We start from the raw sequence: 20,982 nt of genomic DNA, 5'->3' as shown, positions 1-20,982 counted from the left end.
ATATATATATATATATATATATATATATATTATTTCACTTGGAAAATATCAATAATGGGTTTTTGAGTTAATCATACTTTTGGAGTATTTGATTACATAAACGTTGGTTAAATACGTTTCATTGCTTATGATGGCTTTTTATTTAATAGTCAATTGAGTTGTTGAACTTTTGGCTCAGTTTTGACTCAGATGAGTCTTGGAGACATTTGTCCGGATTAACTTGTTCTATGTCGAGATTTGGAGTTATATGTAGTTATGGCAAATTTATTTGAAATGTTATATGCTTTGAGTGTGTGATCATTTTTTTGGGGTCATGTAATTTAGACTATAATGCAATTGATCCATAGGCATTGGAGTTGGTTTAAGTGGAATGAACTTCCCGTAATTTAATGTGAAGTAGGCGTTAGGTCTTCATAGTCAATAAGGTGTGGGCTCTTTGAGTCGAGCATCGGTCATTGACAAACGAAATGTAATTTCTTGTGAACGAACCTAACTAAGATTTTTGGAGATCCTAGGGTATAGACCTAGTATGTTGAACTTGATGACTATACAAGCAATAGACATAGAGTTGTTGAGCTTATTAACTTATTAAACTATAGAGCTGTAGAGATTGATCTTAATGAATGTGTAATCCGTAAATGACACTCACATGACATAGATATATGATCTACTTTTGTGTTTCGTCGCACTCAGTGGAATCGGGTCTCCCCGTCACTGAAAGGTGAGTTCTGGATGTGATATTTTATCCATGGTTTCATGTTATTTTGGGTATGAATAGTATTTACGATTTGACGATTTGGATATTGTTTACTTTTTTATATTTGGTTGCTTTTGGATACTTGAGTTTTATTCATGTTTCCAGTATTTGAACATCAAGTCTTGTTTTGGTTGTAATGAGTATTGAGTTTTAGTTTCATATAAATGGGTGTTTTGATTTATGAGTTTTTCATCACGAAATGGTGAGTTTCGAAAGGATGTTGCTTTACGATAAAGACATTTCATTTGACAAATTTTGTTTTAAATAAACAGTATATTAGTTTTACCGCTTTATAATCCTAATATGTGATTTGATTATAATTGAGATATGATTCTCTTAATAAATATAAATGTTTAATCAATTGTCTTTTAGTATTTATTACAAATAATGATAAAGTCCAATCTATTTCCAATAAAATAGACACGAAATTGCATATACACGTTTTACCAAGAAATTGAGTAAGATGAAGAATCTAAAGGAGATAAAATGACCCACGAGTTTGACAAACAAAACATTATGTGCCCAAATACAACCCGTCTCTCTCTCTCTCTCTCATTTCGTCAAATAACTTACATGCATGTTTTTTTCTTCTCCTCCCAAAGTTTCTAGACATATAAAGTGACTTCAGTATCACAGTACCAGAAAGACTGTAAGTGACATCCTATAAGTATAAGCAAAAATCCTCATCGTAAACAGGAACCTATATGAACCTGCGAGCCCGTTTATGAACTATAGTTCGCATTCATGAACTATAATGAAAGGAGAAAAGGATCATTAGTGTAAGATGGAGAACAACAACAACAAACACAAACGCATCAAGCCATAGTGAAAGACCAAGAGACGACGAGCAATAATGAAAGACCACGAAACGATGAGCAATAGTGAAATATGAGACAACAAACAACAATGAAAGACCAAGAGATGATAAGTAATGAAATATGAGACTTCGTGCAGTAACATCATAAAAGATGAAAGGATCAACCATGTATGGTTGCAAAGCCATCCATTTGCTGAAGGAGGCGTGACGATCTCTAAAAGAGAGTGTATATTCGAAGAAATTAACTTTTTTTTGGAGAGAATGGTAGGGATAGAAAGTTCATGGCTGAATGAAATAAGCTCACCTTAATCAGTTTTATGATTAAGCTATCATCTTAATGAATAAGTCATAAATTAACAATTTTGTATGATTTACCGAAGAAGTCATACATGCCATTAAGCCCATTAAGACAATATCAAACAACCCGTTTGTTTTGTTGTGGTTACATGATTGCATAGGTGAACTTCTCCGCACAGACTTTTTTGGATAAGCAAAGAAACCATACTTTTTTGGGCCTAGATAAGATATATTCAGACTTTGGGCGAAAAAGGGTCTAATCGGGCTTATTTGAGCCGGAGTTCATAACTACTCTTTTTTGTGCATGAAGTCATCACAACGAGTTAAAAAAAAAATGGGTGTTATTATATGCCGTCTTATTTATATCAAAATCAGATCACATTATACATTAAAAATATAAAAAACAAGTGTTAATGTTAATATATAAAGAGAAAATGATATCATCATTTCTCATGTCAAATGATGAAGTTTGATGGGGTGGATGGTTATTAAATTTACTTTTCCCAAAATGCCCTCCCATCGTTGGCTAATTACCAAAAAGACCACCTCAAGCCTCAATCCCTTGGCCCTTTGGAAACCAAAATCAAATTATCTCAGTGGTATTCTTTCACCATTTTCGCCAGTACACAGCAGCAGCGAAAGACAAGGGTTTTCTTCTTCCACCATCAGGTATCCCTCTCCCTTTCTCACTCTTTCTGTCTCCGTCTCTTTCGCTATCTCCGCCCTCTTCCTCTAGCTGTCTTTATCTATTCTTCATTGTCTTCTTCTAATGCACCAAACTTGTGATTGTAACCCTAGATCTGCCATCAATTTTCTTCTGTGTTATAACTTCGACATAGAATTTTTTATTGATTTATGTATGGTCTTTTTCTGATGAAAATTTGGCATTTTTATTGGTGTCGAGTGAATACGGTTCAAGTTGAATTACTGTAAGTTAGATATAATTTCATAGAGTTTTGATATGTAGCGTAGTATGTCGATATATGGGTTTTGGTGGGTTTTTGATCAATCAACGATCGCCCTATTGTTCTTGAGATCTTTGGGCATGGAACTCTATGAAACTTTGAGAAGAATTGGCAAGGAACATGAAATAAAAATATATCATTTTTATTTAATCTGCCTACTATTTAACTAAGTGATGTGTTCTACAATCTTTGTTAAGGGAGACTGTAGCTTTTTTTTCTCCCCTTTTACCTTAAAAGATCCCCCTTCCTTCCATTTGCAACTTCAGCCACATTGCTTTTTCCAAGATTCCTAGAGAGTGCAATGGGATGACTTATGCAACCCATTTTATATTAATCGAGTCTACACATAAATATTTTTGGGTTTCTATGTCATTCATTGGTTAAAGAATTAAACTGTATCTCGACCTGGCTCTTCATCTTAGCTCTATGTGTTAGACCCCTCTCCAGGTTGTAAGGATATTGCAAGTAGTATATATTCAAGCATTCAGATGCCTACCATTACATGTCTCCACTAATCTTTATTTCTATTTGATGTGCATTTCAGCATTTCTAAGAAATTTCTGAGTCTTCTAATTAGTATAACTGCAAGCTGATGTTTTCACAACTCCAACTTTGTTTGTGGTCTTCAACCCGGAATTCTTATTGTCTTTTGGACTCCATCATAGTTAGGATGTGTATTTGCAGGTTTTGAACTCCTCTCTATCAAAGAATGTTAAAAAACCAATAAATTGTTTCTAATAAATTATATATTGCAACTCTTAGCCTAAAGTTTCTTATGCTGTTTTCTTCTTCTTTATTTTAGCAACTAAAAGCAACTTCTCAGCTTATTCAAACTTGTTCATCTGCCTCAAACTAGTTCCTGAGAGCTCCAATAAACCAAAAGTTTGCAGTGCTTGAAGATTCGCTTATGAGAATTGCATTGATGATCTAAAGTTCCCACATTAAGGTATTGTGCTACATACTAATAGGATCTTGAAGATATGATATTTCTTAATGTTAAGAGTTCTTCATTGAACTGTTTGTCTTAAAGAAAATGTTTTAAATTTGAGTTCAATTGTTTACATCGGAAGTTGTTCATGGGACCTACAACGAAGAACTTGGGGATTGGCTGCTTTAACACAAGTAATTTATGTAAGTCCGTTTGCTTTTCTTCTATTCAATGTTACTCTTTGATCAGGGGTGTAACAAGGAAGATATGTTGGGCAGGTCCAAAAAAGTTATGATCATTAGAGATTATAGTCAGGTTCATTTCATTTAGGATGTTTTCATTAATCTGCATCACAGCAACTCAAGGCTGTTCCCAGCCCTTCTCTTTCTTGACCCCTGCCTGCGATTGATGTTGTTAAGCATTGAATCATAGGGCTTTTGTTTCTCTCTTTCATTTGGGTTTTCCCTTGTTTCTTCATGGTTTTTTCAGCTTTTATTTTTCAAGTTGCTACTGCTCACTTTTTGAATGAAAGATGAATAAGTATGCAAGTTGCTAATTAGGATACATATCAGGCGTTGGTGCTGCAGTTAGGTTAGTAAACCATTTTTTTTCTGGTGTCAAGTCATTGCATGTCTTTTGTTAAGCCTCTATCAGTTCCCCTTATGGTGCTTTACAGTTTTCGGTTTACTTCTACGAGCTGTGCAGTTGTCCTCCAACTGCACTTCCATCTCTGATGAGTTTTTGTGTCGCACAGTTTCTCATCTGACGTCAAATCATGTGCTTACCTGGTGTTAGATCTTCTAAATCATCCTCTGTTGCAGTCTTACTAGTGGCTTTCTTGTAACTTCTCCAACCTCTATTTCAGTTCTCTCTTGTGAATTGGTCATCATGTCTTATTACTCATTTTGACAATGATTGTTTCCTCCTATCCCATCATCACTGCCACTGAGCCAACTCAGGCTGTTAAGGGAGAGAAGCTTTTCATCTTGTTTGAACCTTTAATCTATTTTGCGGTTGCAATTTTTTTCAGCCTAAAACTTATTGGCTTTAGCTTTTACAATCAAGGGCACAAACATGTTAAAAAGGGTTTTGATATGCGTATCTTTGATGGCATTGCAGAAGAGGAATTGAAATTAGTTAGGGGGAGAGAGAAGCTTCTTTTGATATATTCTGTAAAGGACATTTTTTAAGTACTGGAGATCTGTTTGGGGAGCAGAAATCGTCAGTTCATTCTAATTTGAATAGAATGAGTGATGAAGTTTGTTTGTTAATGTAGTGGAAGGTAATATACTTACATTGGATATTGGGGAATCTGGGAGAGATGTGAGAGATCCTTTAGTTTTCTGGTGTAGCAGGGTCTCTTTAGTCCTTGGCCATAGAAGTTTTTGGACCACATCAATTGCCGACCATCGCAGCTTTCAGCCACCTGCATGGTGTAGTATCAGGTATAGATTTTTGGGTCTAACAGAAGGCTATAATAACAGGTTTGAGCGGCAACAGATTCCTAATAAAGCAGTGTTTTAGAAGCATGAAAGAGTACTCATCTTGTTGTCCTTGAATTACCTTGCACTTGCTATGTTTTACACCTCTGGGCAAGTGGTTTTTTTAGGTATCATTGGACTTTGAAACCATCTCACCAACGTGCATGGTTAATTAGTTGTTTGGTAGTATTTTGCTGCAGCTTGTGGTTTTTGGTATTATGCTTTCATGTTTGTAGGGTGTTTTGACATACTTTTTTTTATGTGATCCTCCATATGATATGATAAGAATGTTTGATTATAGTTGTTGTGGGTGTGTAGAAGGACAATAGTTATGCAGCAAGAAGTATTATTATGCTCAAGGGAACTTTATAAGTTAAGGAGTGGGGAATATTTATGTGATTGTATACATGTATGTGGTGTTGTTGGGTTTAGAATTTTGACATGCAATGCTTTCTTTTGAGACAGGATAAGTAGTGATTTGGATTATCAAGGTTTGATGGTTAGTGATTTAGCTTACAGAGGAATCATTGGGGTATTAGTTTTATTATCAATGTTTTTCGGAGAGGTTGATGCTTTTAGTTTTGGAGGTGTAAGTTTGTAGAGTGTTGGTTGTTTGGTGTAAACCTTTCGAAATGTTTGGGGACTTGTGAAGCATATACATAGGTGTACACAAGATATGGCAGGAATTGTTGTTGGTCTTGGAAGACTTTGTGCTCTAATTTTGCAACTTTATCACTCAAGGTGAACCCAAATCTTTTTCATATATAATATCTTTATTATTGTGTTAGAAATACATTCATCAAGTACAAGAAAATGAAGGTTGCACCTTCAATTTTCAAGGCGCGCTAAACAATATGTTGATGGTCAATCTGTTATTACTGGCAGAAGTTTGCTATTCTTTTTTTATTAATGTAAATAGTCATGGTCATATAAATTAAAGAAAGTCAAGGAGAAAAAAAGGCAATATAGATAAAGTTATCACTGAACTTTTATGGTTAATCATGATCCTAAGAAACTAAAAAGTATTCAAAGAAAAAAAAAAGGCAGATAGATATGATTATCACTAGACTTCCATGAGGATATCATTTGCATGCTTGAACAAACATATTTATCAATTACATATTGTACTTTTACAAATCATACCAATTACCCCATTTAGGCTGCTTTTGGTACATGGGACGGGACGGGACAGGACAGGACAAAACTCATTGCCCCATGTTTGGAGCAACATAACAAGAACTCACTGTCCCACGTTTGACGCGACATGGGACAGGGACAAGAACTGGGACAAGGTGGGACAAAAGAGGTTTTTTCTTGTTCCACCAAAATAGGTGGAACAAGATGGGACAAGAATGGGACATAAACTAAAATATTACTAATCTATCCTAGTTTGATATATAACCTTAATATGGTATTTATTTTAATGGTCATCACCGCTAGTTTCGGCCGCCGCCACCACTACCGGCGGTCACCGGTGGCCACCTCCACCTCTTCTTCCACTACAACAACATCCTCCACCACCTCCACAACCACCGTCCTCCAAGTGCATTGCCACCTCTACCATAGTCGACCACTAACCACCACCGTCCATTGCCACCACCACTACCGCTGTTCGCCACCTTCAACTCCTCCTCTACTGCAACAACCTACTCCACGACCACCATCAGCCACCACCATTCATTGCCACCTCACCTCCACCATAACCACCACCACCACTATCTTCACTACATCAACCACAACTACCTCCTCCACCGTTGTCAACCGCTACCACCACCACAATCTACCATCTTCACGTCCTCTATAACCACCGTCGTCCACCAAGCACCACTGCCTCTACCTCCATAACCACTGTCGGCCACTAATCACCACCGCCCGTTGCCACTACTACTGTCGGCCACCACCACCTCCACCACCACTTCTACCATCAATTATATCAAATTTTTCATTCAAATTTGGTACAAATATGAAAATTATGTACAAATATTTATAAATTAAATTCTTTAATTATTTACTTTATTTGTGTTAATTATAACTATTATATAATATTTTATCAAATAACTTTTGGAGATAGCTTGTCTAGTTCTGTCCCGTCCAGTACTAGTCGTACCAAACACCAAACATACTCCTGTTATGTCCAGTCCTACCCTCTTGTCCTGTCCTGTTCTGTTCAGTCCTGTCCAATTATGTCTGCGTACCAAACGTTACCTTATGTACTATTTCAATCAACGAAAGTCCTCAATAACGATGATTAACGCTTCCCATCAAATTGTTTTTTCCTTCGTTTTCTTCTCCCAAATTGGCCTTTTAGTTTGATTAAACTTGGATGAAATTATGAATATGAGGTACCCAATATGATTGTGACAGTATAAGTATGTGATTGATAAATCTTTTGGTTGAGCCATGCAACTGGGAAGACCTTGTAAGTTCCCTAACAAGTTCATTTACTTTAACCACAAATTCATGTTTTATTACTTTCCAAAATTAAACAACATAGTGGTTTGAATTTATGACAAGTAATACAAATAAAAAATAGAGGTGTTAGATTTGTTACAAAATCCTATAAATTTTGTGTTTGGGAAGTACCAGGTTTTAACATAATTACTTAACAGGGTTGATTAAGAAAAATAGACGACGGAAAGTATTATAAGCAAATTGTCTTATAAGAATGACGAAGATTAGTCAATTGGAAACTTTCTTTTGTACATTGAATAATAGATAGTTTTGACACACATGATATCCCAAATTGTACTTGTGGCAATTAACATTTTTTAAATATTTACAGAATGTGTAGCTTGGCATCATTTTTAAAGTTATTTAATATTTAATACATGTAAATATATTATGAAGTATGATCTTGTAGTACCCATCCAGTTGTCTAAAGTGGCAAACCATGTATGAAATTCTCTCCCAAAACTAACTTGTTGATTTATTTGGTTGATGGGACATGGGAGTTGAGAAATTTGTTAAAATTTTAGTACTTAGGCAAACTAATCAATGACCTAATACATTCGTTTTTGGGTAGTTAACCATAAATTGATTTTATATTTCAAACCTAGTACTACCGAATGTAAAGCTTTATAACAATGCTACAGATAAAATTATCTTGGTGACTTGGTGTAAAGTGTCACATAAGGTTGTGGTGCCAGCTGCTTGGTAGGCAGTTGGCAATGTGCATTTGGTGTAGAATTATGTTACTAAATGAAAAATATGAGTTTGGTTTAGTAATTATACAACTCTTCTATATAAGAGAGTTGGGAATGGATGTCATACCTAAAATTTATCCAATTACATTATTCATTATATATTATTCTAATTTCTTTATTCAGGGAGTTAATTGTGGTTCACTGAAAGTGCCTGAGAAATCCCGTCCATTCTCCTTTGATTTTCTATTGTGATTATATATGGGCTGAATGCACATTTCATGGGAGGTTTAGAGGATGACGAACCACCCTCAAAACGTGTGAAAGCATCTACTAGAGAACTAAAAGGTCTTTCAAACGGTGAGTCTCTAAAAGAACCTGCAAGTTGCTCATTCGGTGCTTCAATGGCCCGACCCCTAGCTTCCCAAGGGGATGATGAAGTAATTGGTTCAAAGGGGGTTAAGAAAGTGGAATTTGTTAGAATTATAGCCGAGGCACTATATTCTCTCGGGTATAGTAAGACTGGGGCTTGCCTTGAAGAAGAGTCAGGAATACCTTTTCACTCATCTACAGTCAGTGTCTTCATCCAACAAATTCTTGATGGCAATTGGGATGGAAGTTTAGCTTCGTTACACAAAATTGGTATAGTGGATGAATCTATTATTAAGTCAGCATCCTTTATAATATTACAACAGAAATTCTTTGAACTTCTGGATCATGAAAAGTTGATGGAAGCTTTGAAAACACTGAGGACTGAGATATCACCTCTTTCAATTAACAGCAACAAAGTCCGTGAGCTTTCTTCGTTCATTTTGTCTCCAACATACAGTATAGTTGATGGAATTTCTGGTCAAGGAATGGTCAAATCAAAGCCTCGATCAGAGCTACTCGAGGATTTGCAAAAATTGTTTCCTCCAACAGTGATGATACCAGATAGAAGGTTGTTACAATTAATAGAACAAGCTCTTGACTTACAACGGGAAGCTTGCTTGTTTCACAATTCTTCAGTTGGGGAAACATCATTGTTCACTGATCATCATTGTGGAAAAGATCAGATTCCTTCACAAACAGTTCAGGTCAGGGCAACTATCCCATTCTTATTTCATCTGGAACTACATTGTTTATCCAGTTCATGATGGTTTCTTTCATGAGGAAATTTTTTGAAAAGCTTATAATAGCTAGTCAGACATGATTAAAATATTATGTCTATTGTGGTGCTTTTTTTTTCTTATCTATACCTGTCTCTTTTGTTATTGTTTATTCATATAATTAGGGGGAACCATGCAAGAATAATAAGTTCTAACATACAAGACCTAATTAGGCAATGTAAACATAAAAAGTTGGTGAAGCAGGGCTCTCCCGTATCTGGCTTATTTCCCACCAGGCAGAATAATCCCTTTTACCCTGCTTAATTGTAGACTGTGGGACAACCTAGAAGCTAATACAATGCAACATAACATAGCACATCTTATAAATCAACATAGCAGGAAAAGTTAATCATGATCAAGCAATTGGTAGACATGTGTTTTTGGGACTGGGGCGAATAAGTAGCTACTCTTTTTTAGGTTCTAAGATGCTTGTTGTCTTGGTAATTATCTTCTCAGTTTTGGGACTACATTTCATGTAAGTGTTGCTTATTCGTACTGGATTCTGTTCATATTGAATCAGGTAAAATCCAATTGAATTGGTGGTACTAGAAATAAGCTTTGCAGTAAATGTAGACAGGATCTAGAAGTAATTGTCATGTCCTAAAGGAAATTGCACTCCCACAAGTCCACCATTAGTCATTCATAGAATTTATTATCAGTATCAGTTCCTTCATGGTTTAAGTTAGGAATTGTATCATCAATAATATATGTTGAACTTTTTTGCGTGAATGTGAAAGAAAAGTTATCGAATGATTGCCAATATTTGATGCTTCCAGGAGACCTTGCAATATCATATATTGAGGTAAACTGCAACAGAGTTGACCCTTGACGATTTGCAGCTTGTTAAATGTTAATCTTGTTAGGTAAAGATCGCGGGCTCCCCTCAGAGAAACAACCTCTTTGCAAAACCAAATGAAGTACTTTATTTAAAGACTTCCCCACCCTGTACAGTAGGGACAAACTCAAAACTGTGCCTTGTTATTTTTTGCAAACAGCATTGACGCCTCAATGAGATTCTTCATCTGTTCCAAAGTTAGGGTTCACCTTTGATGTATAAGAACAAAAAGGTCAATTTTTAACTGTGATGGAGCGTTTCAATTATAGAGAAAGAACTGATAGCTATGTTGAACTATATAAAACAATAGGCAAGTTTTGCAATTAAAAAGCAAGTAATAAGAATATTGATTTACGTTTATAGGACTCTATGTTTTAACTTCCAAGATGTAAATGCGCGATAACCCTTGGACAAAGTGACTAGGGTTTTGTTTATTTCCTTTGCTTTTGCCCCGTGAGCTTATTTTGTACATTATATATTTGAGTTAATCACTCGATAATAATCAATTGAAACCGTTAATACTTGCAAATAACAGAAATGTAGCCTCTTATAGATTTTGCCTTTAATAGCAATTGTACTTTGGTCCTTCACCACCTCCATTGTCAAGCTTGCAGAAATTCTCATCTTTCATAGAACGTTATGCTGTCTGAAAACATAATCGTCTTTAGATATTACCTCAATTGCTTCCCAGGGGTATACATTTCTACATGAGATCTATGTGATGTGAAGGACTATGCAATAAATATTTCATGTACCCTTAAGTAACAAGTATACAAATATATAAAGAACATTTAAAGAAATTAAAGTTATTTGGTTGAGGATGTTCAACCGTTAAACCACATCGAGTTCAAGAACATATAAAAGTTGCAAAAAGGCTTGTCGTTGGTTTCACAACAAACAAGTTGAACCAACAATCTCGTTCTTTGTAGTATCGAACTCGAAGCAGCAGAAAAACAGCAAAATCATTACAAATTAGTGTGAAGAATAATGTGTCCATGATATGTGAATATGAGCTGGCATATGTTATACACTAGTCAGCAAGAATAATGCATCCATTATGTATTGAATCCCTAACCTCTCGATTCTTATCTGAGGCTGGTATTTTTTGGTACTGTTGAGCTACACAGCCACTTGACTTACAAAGTTGAATTGCAATGTCTGTTGTCGGTTGGGTTTAGTAGTAAACGGAACAACAAGGGCAAAAGAAAGTTAGTTCATCAAATTGAGATCTTCCTCTGAGTTCTGTTTTCTAGTTTTTCCAACAAAGTTCTTTAAACATGTGTATATTTGATTACATTGCATTTCATCAAATTGAGATCTTTCTCTGAGTTCTGTTTTCTAGTTTTTCCAACAAAGTTCTTTAAACATGTGTATATTTGATTGCATTGCATGATAACATGCTTTCATAGTCATGAGCACTGATTTCTTTCAATTACTGGCATTATAGATTTTACAAGACCACCACGATGAAGTCTGGTACTTGCAATTTTCTCAAAATGGGAAATACTTGGCATCATCATCAAGTGATAATTCAGCAATTATTTGGGAGGTAACACTTTCTCTGTCTATTAACATCTACTTACATTTTCCCTGACCTGAACTTCCTGCTTTTGGTTTCTTAAAGGTTGATTTGAATGGTAAAGTCTCGCTGAAACATAGATTAATCGGCCATCAAAAACCCGTCTCCTGCCTTTCATGGAGCCCAGATGATGATCAGATCCTCACATGCGGTGAAGAGGAAGTTGTCAGGCGTTGGGATGTTTCTTCTGGCAAATGTCTTCAGGTTTATGAGAAGGGACTTGTTGGTTTAATCTCCTGCAGTTGGTCTCCAGATGGTAAATGTGTATTCTCAGGGTTGACTGATAAAAGCATAATAATGTGGGATTTGGATGGAAAAGAGATGGAGTGTTTGAAAGGTCAAAAAACTATTAGGATCTCTGACTTGCAAATAACAAGCGATGGGAAATTGATAATTACAATTTGTAAGGAAACCATGATACTTCTACTTGACAGAGAATCAAGAGCTGAAAGATGCATCGAGGAAGATCAGATGATAGTTTCCTTTACACTATCTAGAGACAATAAGTACCTTCTGGTTAGTCTTGTGAATGAAGAATTACATCTTTGGAGTATCCAGGGCCATGTTCGACTTGTTGCAAAGTATAAAGGTCACAGACGGTCTCGCTTTATTGTTAGGGCTTGCTTTGGTGGACTCGAGCAAGCGTTCATTGCTAGCGGCAGTGAAGATTCTCAGGTATATCTTGTTTTATAAACTAACATGTCTTGCCACTTGGATATCAGTCGTTTTTTTTCTACTTTTCTTAAAACGGCCAATTTATGTGATGATGTATGACTGAGATGATTGTATAAACATGGTGGTAGGTTTATATATGGCACAGAGGATCAGGAGAGCTAATCGAGACACTGGGAGGTCATTCTGGGGCGGTTAACTGTATCAGCTGGAATCCAGCAAACCCGCATATGTTGGCATCAGCAAGTGATGATCGTTCAATACGCATCTGGGGGTTAAAACAATTACATTCAAAACGGAAAGGTAAAGAGAAATCGCCATCCAACAATGGCATTCACTATTGCAATGGAGCAACAGTTTGAATAACTTATATTTCCTTGTAAATACACATGACTTGCTCTGCTTACCACCACCATCGCCATCATCATCACCGGATATTTGTAATTGTAATTTGAATCTTAAATCCACACTTCTCTATCATCCTAATAAACATTCTCTACTGCTTTTATGTGTGGCAATGCCTACTTTAGATACTTTGAGCTAAGCAACCATAGAAACATGATGGCTAGTGTGTTTCTATTTGGAAAATCCAAATGCCTGTGGGGCTAACACTTAACACAGGTGTGGCAAACCATAGCCATCTTTCTGGTGGTTCACTTGTGGTTGGCTAGTTTAGGCGTGGGGGTGGGGAGATGATGGTTCATCGCATCAATGGGCAGCCATCTTTGTGGTGGTTTACTTGTGGTTGGCTAGTTTAGGTGTGGGGGTTGGGGTGGTGATGGTTCATGGCTTCATGCTGCAGCCATCTTTGTGGTGATGGCTTACTTGTGGGATGATGTACTCATTTGCGTTCATTTTTTATGATAAATCCCTAGTAGGCCTTACTTGTGTCCATATCAGATAAATTGAGAGATGAAAGACAGATGGTTTGAGCATGTTTGTCGGAGACCTTCGACGACATTGATGAGGATGAAGAGCGTCATGGTCAGGGGGTTGAGAAGGTGAGCCAGGTTGAGGACGTGGGATGAGCAGCTGAGGTCGGACATGGAGGCATTATAACTTTCTTAGAGTGATTTTAGATAGGAGTTCTTGGAGGAGGCGGATTAAGATGGTCGATTGTTTGTAAGACTTGATTTAGATGTCTGTTTCTATTATCAATCTCTTTTTCATTTTTATTCTCTCTCTAGTTTCGGGCTTTTTGCAATCCTTTTTAATCGTGTTTTTAAACGATAAGAATAATATTATAAAGAAATCAACATTTTAACAAAAAAGAATTGCAAATTTGTGTGCTTTCTGAATCTTTTTCACAAGTTGTAGATTTTCGAAGGACGGTTTTGATTTTTCCGAACCACCACATTAGATCACAAAATGGATTCATCCACAAATAACTATCGTTGCTCGGTTGATTTCTCGTCAAGAAACGGATATCTACAAGAAACCAGTAGCACGAATGATGGGATATCGTTTCCAATTTCCCTGACTATATAGAGAGTTTCTAAGCGGATGTAGGTCCGGTTTTGAACCATTGCACAGTCCTAGGTCTTTCTCTACAAAGATTTAACCATGCATGTATTGCAAGACTTATGAGCCATGCTTGCATAGACCATTTCCCACCACAATATCAAAAAAAGAATACCAAATTTGTGAGCCCATTAACACCAAAAGAAAAAAATTCAACTCCAATCACACTCTATATATATTGTTTTGAACAAGAACTTTGTATATGTCGTTTTCCTCCATCTCCGGCATTTTGTCGTTCTTTTTGCCGACCGGTTGGAGCTTCCAAACCGCAAACTTGCATTTTTGTCGAATATATGTTTACATATGTTCCCATATTATGTTCAAGATAAAACATGTTGAAAAAACCTAGGATGAGGATGTCAGTATGTCACGACATTACAAAATGTAAAACAACACGAGATGGCGTCTTTACCTTAATATGTACCATCTGAATTTGATCCTTAACTCTATCATGGTGTACGCTACCTTCTGTAGCACCCTAATCGCACCAGTCCAAAACCAACATGGGGAGAGAAAAATCACTGCAAGTCAGCAACTCCTTTCTGGATACCTGAAAAAATACCAAATTGGTGTCCCATTAACACCAAAAGGAAAAAAATTCAACTCCAATCACACTCTCCATATATCCTGTAAAGGCAACACAAGCGAACAACAATACCATGGTTAGGCCTGGTATGTTGGCTACACCATTGGCATGCATAAGCTTCTATTCTATTTTGACAGATGGCTACACCATTGGCTGTTCGCTCTTATCCCTACAAACTTCATTTTTCATCACATTATGCAAGCATTACATTTGACTTTCCATTCTGTGCAATACAAGCTAACATGGCATCAGGGCCGGCCCTGGCCACGTGCCGCCCATGCGGCCGCACAGGACATCAAAGCCTAAAGGGCATCAAGTTGTCATTTGTTACTAGTTTTGGGTTTAATAATTTGGGAATTGTCCAATTGAGCTTTAACTATAAAAACAGGCCCAAGGTCTAGTAGTGATAAATACTGAATGCACATCGTTGAAAAAAGTTGGAAAGTTGGAAAAGTTTTTGTTTGTATAAAGTTGTCTGTATTAATTAATTTGTTTGTATAAGTTGGAAAAGTTTTTGTTTGAGAGAGTTTTTTCGCAGATGTAAGGACCGTTTTTTTAATTGGAAGTGACATGTTTGGAAAAAAAAATTTGGCTTTCTATATAAAGCTCCCTCTAGAAGCTTATTGGATAAGTCACTTTCTATATCATTAAGCCACTACGAAACAGTCATGCATAGTATAGCGATAAGCTGTTAGTTCCATTAAACTTATTAAGTTGCTAACATAGGCCCTTAATCTTTAGTCATTAGACCTGTAACTTTTGAGTTTACTTTTTGCTTACTATGACAGTAACTTGAATATAATTTACTATCTTAGTTAAAAACTAATTATAGTTTTCCTTGTCTTTTAAGTCCAATATTGAAATAAAGTTTCTATTTTGCTAATTTTAATTTGGAAAAGGGAAAACTAGAAAAGAAGGAAGCACGATCTTAATCCAGAATTTATCATTTTATCATTTATATTTTCTATTCGGGGTTTTGGTTTTTATGTTCCCCTCATTGTATTTTTTTATTATAATTAAGAAAAATCAACATGGGAATGAGATACTTAGCTTGAATAAGTTCTAAACTCTTTAAAAATCGCATGTTTCGTTGGCTTAAAAAATAGGGTTAGGGTCATATTTTATTATTTTCGCACAGGGCATCAAAAATCTTAAGACCGGCCCTGCATGGCATGCCATGAAACCGCATCCCTGCAAGGCATGGTGTATGTTCCCATATGCTCCTCTGTCCCAGAATGAATGTTCGTATTTGTATTTTAGTTTTTTTTTTCTCAAAATAAGTGTCCATCATCAAATCTAACCTTAATTATTAAACGGAGAAATTCATTACTCCATCTATTATTAAAAGTAAAATTAGCATTTAGTTAATTAAAAAGTGTAATAATTACATATTTCTAAAACTGTTTGCCTTTTTCAGTATGCACGTTTGTTTTGGGACGGAGGGAGTATCAAGTACCTGGCTAATATTGGATTCCAAGAGACTGTTTCTCTTGGCTTCACCATGATTGCTGATGATGCCATAGCCATGATCATAATGTTCCAAGAAATCAAATTCATGCCTACAAAATGTCAAGTATAATGGTTATAAAAGTAATTTACCCTTCAATTTAACCTACCTACAAATGTAATTCACTCCTAAAGTTACCTACCAGATAACATGCAAAAAAATTACAGAAATCAAAGGAGGGTGATAGGTGTTTAACCTTGGTCTAGTTAGCCGAAGAATGTCTAGTTAACCTTGGTCAGTTTAACCTTGCTTAACAGAAGAATGTCTAGTTAATCTATCACAATTTAAGAATGTGTTTGCTTAACAGAAGAATGACTCTTTCATTCGCAAGAATGCCTAAAAACCTGTAAGGTCATGAATATAAAAACACTTGTCATGAGGTCATTTATTTAAGGAACACTTGTTAGAAGGTCATTTTGCTAAACAACCCACTAGACCAAATGCAAAGACTGTGATCAAGTATGCATGAACAAGATAGTTCTCAATGTAAGTAACTAAGTAAGATGTCCTGAGATCAAATCTCACACTTGTGTATTAGCCAATGACTTACCAGAAGTCTAAGCAAGAACAGTGGCGTCTGAAATGGTGAAAGTGGTTCCCATCTCTCATAAAGATTTCTTGGGCATATATCTTTTGAAGCAGCTTCATAACATGGTGGCGATTTCTTCATACTCTCATGTTTTTGACAATTCTAATGACTTGGTTCAGATGTAGATGCGGAAACCTAAGCAATCACAAGATTTTCTGTACGAAGTGACAAAGTTTGCTCCCTCTCTCTCTCTCTCTCTTTTCTTCTATACCGAAAAAAGACTCATCTGTATCTGGTGAATATCCATGTGTGTTCTTCAAATGCATTGAAATCGCATACCAACTTTTGGTAGATAAGATTTCATTCTGGGTGTGAATGATCCCCAGCCATAAAACTGTGCACATCTTCCTGCAACTCTATCAAGCTTAGTCCTGGCATTTTGGCTACACCATTGGCTTGCATAAGCTTCCTCGTCGTTCTTGCATCATCCCAGCGTTTTGCTCCAGCATATATGTTTGAAAGAAGTACGTAGCTGAAAGAGTTTATTGAATCATGAATTTCTGTAAGTATCATCATAAACTGAAATAAACTATAGAATAAATTACACCAATCGTCCCTGTGGTCTTGGAAAACTCTCCCAATTGGCACTCCAATTTAGAAGTTACACCAGACCCCCATCATTTCACTTTGCTTGCACCATCCGTCCCTCCCCTAGTGGGCGTTAAGTCCATCCGTTAAGTTGAGGGGCATCATTTTTATTAACAAAATGTCAACATACAAGTATGTAAAGCTTTGTACAAGCTTTTAAAAAACAAAAACACAATAAAAACCACCCCTTCCCCGTCGTCTCCCTCTATCTTCTCCGGCCACACCCTCACTCAACCATGCTCAATCACCTCACAACAAACATAGCTAAATGCTACACATTTGAAAGCATCATATATGCCATAACTATACAAACCATCATCTAAACTTAGTCCTTCTCTCAACAACTGATTGATTGCCTATTTACTGGAACTGCAAAATTTGGGAACAATCAAAGGCCCCCATAAGATGTTGACCTTGACTAAAGTTTGACTTCATGAACAAGGATAATCAGAACTCACCGTCTCATTGGCTACCTTTGATGAATCTGATGCTCCCACTTCTTTGTCATTGGCAGCAGGCATTTCTTCCAATTATCAGCTTCTGTATTGAAGCTTCTTCAACAGAATTTTCAGTTGCTTCACGTGGAAGTTGGAAGTTGTGTCCGCTTGAGTACAATCCTCGAACAGGTTGCAAGCCGTCAGCGACACGATTTTCCAACCTCCACATGAAGCAACTGAGACTTCTGTTGAAGAAGTTCCGATACAGAAGCTGACATTGGAAGACATGCGCTACCAAAGAAAAAGAAATGGGAGCATCAGATTCATTGAAGGTGGCCAAAGGGGAAGTGGGTTCTGAAGATCCTTGTTCATGAAGTCAAACTGCAATCAAGGTCAACATCTTATGGAGGCTTTTGACTGTGGCAGGTTTTGCAGATTCCAGTAAATAGGTAATCAAAGAGGAATTGGGAATAAGACCTGTGGAAACAGCTCATCTAGGTTAAAAGGGTCACAATCTGCAGATAAACAACAGCTTTTAACTCGACTGCCTTTATGGCTTAGCTGCACTGGATGGATACTACAGTATCATTAAAACACAGTGCAGCACCACCACAAGCAAAGAAGCATATTCAATGTACCACGAACTACTTGCTCTTGTTTTCTTGTCCGCTTCTCCTTTTTATCCAAAATGGTAGAAGAAAGGGGACCCTATAAATGGACCAAAGGTTGAGATTAAAGGGAATTGATCTAAACTTGATCAATGTTGACGACATCAAGGGAAATGATATGTGATCAATATGCCCATAATGTCAACTATAAGTTAATCAAACCACAAAAACAGCCACCACTTCCAGCATCCATCACCAGGTCGTCACAGTAAAATGAGCAATGCAGGATAAAATTAAAAATTTAAGAGGAACCAAGGGGAGGACAAACGATGGATAATTGTGTTTGTACTTCTTAAATTGCAGGCATTGGAGCAGTTTGAAGGAGTTATTTGGTTAAAAAAACTTCAGTTATGGGCCAAGCATTTAAAAAGGCAAATGATTAAGGAAAACAAACATGCTCTCTATAAGGGAATGAGAATATTTAGTGAGTTGACCATAAGAGAGACCTCCATACCGGCCACTATGTTGTGGTTCTAGATCAAGCAGCCGCTTTCCCACCTCCCCAGCAACGTTGGCATTCCCATGAATTCTGCAACCTCCAAGCAATGCACCCCATGTATAAGCATTGGGTTCCATAGGCATATTCCTTGTGAGATCCAATGCTTCATCCAATCTTCCAGCCCGAGAAAGCAGATCAATAACACAGCCATAATGCTCAACCTTGGGTTCAACACCATAAACACCTTCCATGGAAGACAATAGTTTCTGACCCTCCTCTGTCATTCCAGCATGACGAAAAGCACCAAGGATGGCAACGAAAGTTATGTCATTTGGTGCCACTCCTTCATGCTGCATCTGGTTGAATAGATGTTGAGCCTCCTCAGCATGTCCATGCATTCCCATGCCGATTATCATGGTATTCCAAGCAAGAACGTCTTTACTTTCCATTGAATTAAATATATATGACGCTTCTGCAATGTTACCACATTTGACATACATATCTATCAAAGCAGTACCAACAATTGAGTTAATCTTGATACCTTGTTCACTGATATATAAATGTAAGTGCGACCCTCGATCTAGAGCACCCAACTGACCAATGGCAGACAACACACTAACAACTGTAGTCTCATTAGCCCTTATTCCTAGAAGCTTCATTTCATCAAATAATGCAAGTGTTTCATTTGCCTTTCCATTCTGTGCATAACAAGCTAGCATGGCATTCCAGGAAACCACATCTCTGCGAGGCATGTGGCGGAACATATTAAGTGCATCCTCTACATTTCCACATTTCACATACCCGGCTAACATAGAATTCCAAGAGACTAGGTTTCTCTCAGGCATTTGATCGAACAGCCTTTTGGCTTCACCAAGATTCCCAATAATTCCATAGCCATTGATAATGCTGTTCCAAGAAATCACATCCTTACATGGCATTTGATCGAACACTACCCTTGCAAGCTCCATCTCGCCAGATTTCACATATGCATCAATCATCGAGTTCCAACAAACAATATCTCTCTCAGGATACACATCAAACAACCGCTTTGCAGAGCCTAGGCATTTAGCATTCGCATAAAACTTAATCAGTGAACTTTGTACGTATAAATCAGACTCTAAGCCACATTTCAAAACATGGGTGTGAACCATAATCCCAAATTCGGTCCTTGATGACACCGTACATGCCTTAATTACAAACGGAAAAGTCATATTATTGGGTTCTACACCCTTACGTAACATATCAAGAAACAAGACAATGGCTTCTTGAGGCTGGTTATGAGATACCGAAAACCCTCTAATGAGTGAATTATAGAGTTGGACAGCTGGGTTCGGTTGCTGATCGAATATGGTCTTAGCATAGGATAATAAGTTTCCATGAGGCGAAACTGCACAAAAAGACGCCAATTTACACAACTGTGGATGTGATGTTTCATGAGGAAGAAAGCTTTCCTGAGTGATGATTTGAGCATGTATTTGTTGGAACTGCCGAATGCTTTTGCATTTGCTTATGAGGTAATCGAATTGAGGCTTCAAAGACGAACATTTAATGGCGAGTGGCTTGCTGTTCATGGAAAATAAATGGGTTATTATCGTATAGAGAATTAGGTAAAATACGTCAGAGCAGGGAGAACTGAAAGATTGGCAGAGAGGCGAACACAGGTTAGACAAGAGATCAAGCGATAGATTAGAGCACTCTCAGATGAATCCATCGAGTCATTGCTACTGATAGTTCTCTTGGTTTTCATATAAAGTTCTCCATAGATTAGAGCAATCTCAGATGTCAGCAATAGCAAAAAGTGCGGTAGCTTGTAACAACTGATAAAAGCTTAATTGTTTGTCAAATAGGTTTCTTAAAATGGAAAAGTACAATAAAAACCAATGAACTTTCTTGTTTGGAATGATTAAGTCCTTGAACTTTTTTTTGGAACAAATAAGTCCTTGAACTTTCCAAAACATGTTAAATAAGTCCTTGGACAATTTTTTGGCACAAATAAGTCCTTGAACATTCCAAAATATATTAAATAAG

The 20,982-nt window shown here is 36.8% G+C and overlaps 2 protein-coding genes across 6 annotated transcripts; one reads left to right on the top strand and one right to left on the bottom strand.

The window, feature by feature from the left end:
• The first annotated feature begins 2,435 nt into the window (after positions 1-2,435).
• Positions 2,436-13,137, top strand: LOC112527409 (WD repeat-containing protein 26 homolog). Of its 5 annotated transcripts, none has more exons than XM_025138047.1 (6): positions 2,436-2,540; positions 3,639-3,782; positions 8,572-9,461; positions 11,816-11,917; positions 11,993-12,622; positions 12,751-13,137. In XM_025138047.1, exons 3-6 carry the CDS (start codon positions 8,667-8,669, stop codon positions 12,979-12,981), a joined length of 1,758 nt encoding a protein of 585 aa, XP_024993815.1. In that variant the 5' UTR covers positions 2,436-2,540; positions 3,639-3,782; positions 8,572-8,666; the 3' UTR covers positions 12,982-13,137. The 5 variants fall into 5 exon arrangements, with proteins under 5 accessions (XP_024993815.1, XP_024993819.1, XP_024993814.1 ...); XM_025138046.1 differs by having other exon boundaries at positions 2,500-2,540; positions 3,381-3,782; XM_025138050.1 differs by lacking the exon at positions 2,436-2,540 and adding an exon at positions 3,867-3,967 and having other exon boundaries at positions 2,586-3,782.
• Positions 13,138-18,871: 5,734 nt separating this feature from the next.
• Positions 18,872-20,525, bottom strand: LOC112528700 (pentatricopeptide repeat-containing protein At3g29230-like). The gene has a single exon (XM_025139719.1). The coding sequence runs from the start codon at positions 20,523-20,525 to the stop codon at positions 18,879-18,881; it is 1,647 nt and encodes a 548-aa protein (XP_024995487.1). The 3' UTR covers positions 18,872-18,878.
• Positions 20,526-20,982: the final 457 nt, after the last annotated feature.

This window comes from Cynara cardunculus (assembly GCF_001531365.2).
Source record: "Cynara cardunculus var. scolymus isolate 2C chromosome LG 15, CcrdV1, whole genome shotgun sequence".
Lineage (NCBI taxonomy): Eukaryota > Viridiplantae > Streptophyta > Magnoliopsida > Asterales > Asteraceae > Cynara > Cynara cardunculus.
Note: the sequence above shows the minus strand (reverse complement) of the source record. Positions and strands in the feature narration are given on the sequence as shown.

What these genes read in the sequence shown, in the direction of transcription:
- LOC112527409 (XM_025138047.1), top strand. Translation starts at nt 8,667, where the DNA reads ATGGGAGGTTTAGAGGATGACGAACCACCCTCAAAACGTGTGAAAGCA. An exon ending in TTCCTTCACAAACAGTTCAG is followed by an intron (nt 9,462 to 11,815) that starts GTCAGGGCAACT and finishes CTGGCATTATAG; the next exon opens with ATTTTACAAGACCACCACGA. An exon ending in GCGGCAGTGAAGATTCTCAG is followed by an intron (nt 12,623 to 12,750) that starts GTATATCTTGTT and finishes ACATGGTGGTAG; the next exon opens with GTTTATATATGGCACAGAGG.
- LOC112528700 (XM_025139719.1), bottom strand. Translation starts at nt 20,525, where the DNA reads ATGAACAGCAAGCCACTCGCCATTAAATGTTCGTCTTTGAAGCCTCAA.